Here is a 744-nt window from a genome sequence, read left to right on the forward strand (position 1 = left end):
ATAATTAAAATCCCAAGAAGCAATTCCAAAATAAAGCAATAAATGAAAAGCCATCCTCTGGCAAGGGTACAGCTAGGGGTGAAGAAGTGGAGGGGTGATGACTGCTGCAGGCCCTCACTGGCCACGGTTTTGAGAAAGAGGAGACACCTGCACTCATCTGGCCAAGCCAGGCTGGGGTGGCCAGAGAAGGGGTGTCCGCTGCTTGAGCAGGACCCAGCTTCTCCTGACAGGCTGGGACGGGAGAGGAGAAAATGGAATCAGGNGTGCGCTGGCCCGGTCTCCCGCCCGCCACGCTCGCGACCCAGGGCTGGGTTCTCATGGTGCAGGTGGCACTGGGCCACGTCGCGCTCGCGGGCTGGGTAGCCGGTAGTGTCCTGGAGCGGATAGGCGGCGTCCCGCTCCTTGTCCCGATACACTGCCTCCCGGTTCTGGTAGGCGCCGTCTCGGTTCGGGTAGCCCACGTCCCGGGCCGCCTGGTGGAACTGGCTCTCCCGCAGCTCGCGGTGGTGGAACTGGGTCTCGCGCAGGTTCTGGTACTGGCTCTCGCGGCCGGGGCTATCCCGCGCGCCGTGGGGGTCCCGGTGCAGCTCCCCGCGGTGCAGCTGGCTCTCCTCCCTCAGGTCGCGGTTCTCCTGGGTGAGCTGGTCCAGCTGGCCCTCCAGTTCTTCAATGCGCCGCCGCTGGGTCTCCAGCAGCTGCTGCTGGCTCTCAATGATGTTGTTCAGCTCCAGCAGGTACTCCACC

General features: G+C 63.8%; 1 protein-coding gene across 1 annotated transcript in view; it reads right to left on the bottom strand.

The window, feature by feature from the left end:
- The window catches only part of IQSEC2 (IQ motif and Sec7 domain ArfGEF 2), a 77,012-nt gene that overhangs the window by 75,456 nt on the left and 812 nt on the right, over positions 1-744 (bottom strand). Inside the window, 1 exon segment of the mRNA XM_077748283.1 lies at positions 274-737. Coding sequence (XP_077604409.1) covers positions 274-737 — 464 coding nt within the window.

Source organism: Crocuta crocuta, unplaced genomic scaffold (assembly GCF_008692635.1).
Source record: "Crocuta crocuta isolate KB4526 unplaced genomic scaffold, BGI_CrCroc_1.0 scaffold1307, whole genome shotgun sequence".
Lineage (NCBI taxonomy): Eukaryota > Metazoa > Chordata > Mammalia > Carnivora > Hyaenidae > Crocuta > Crocuta crocuta.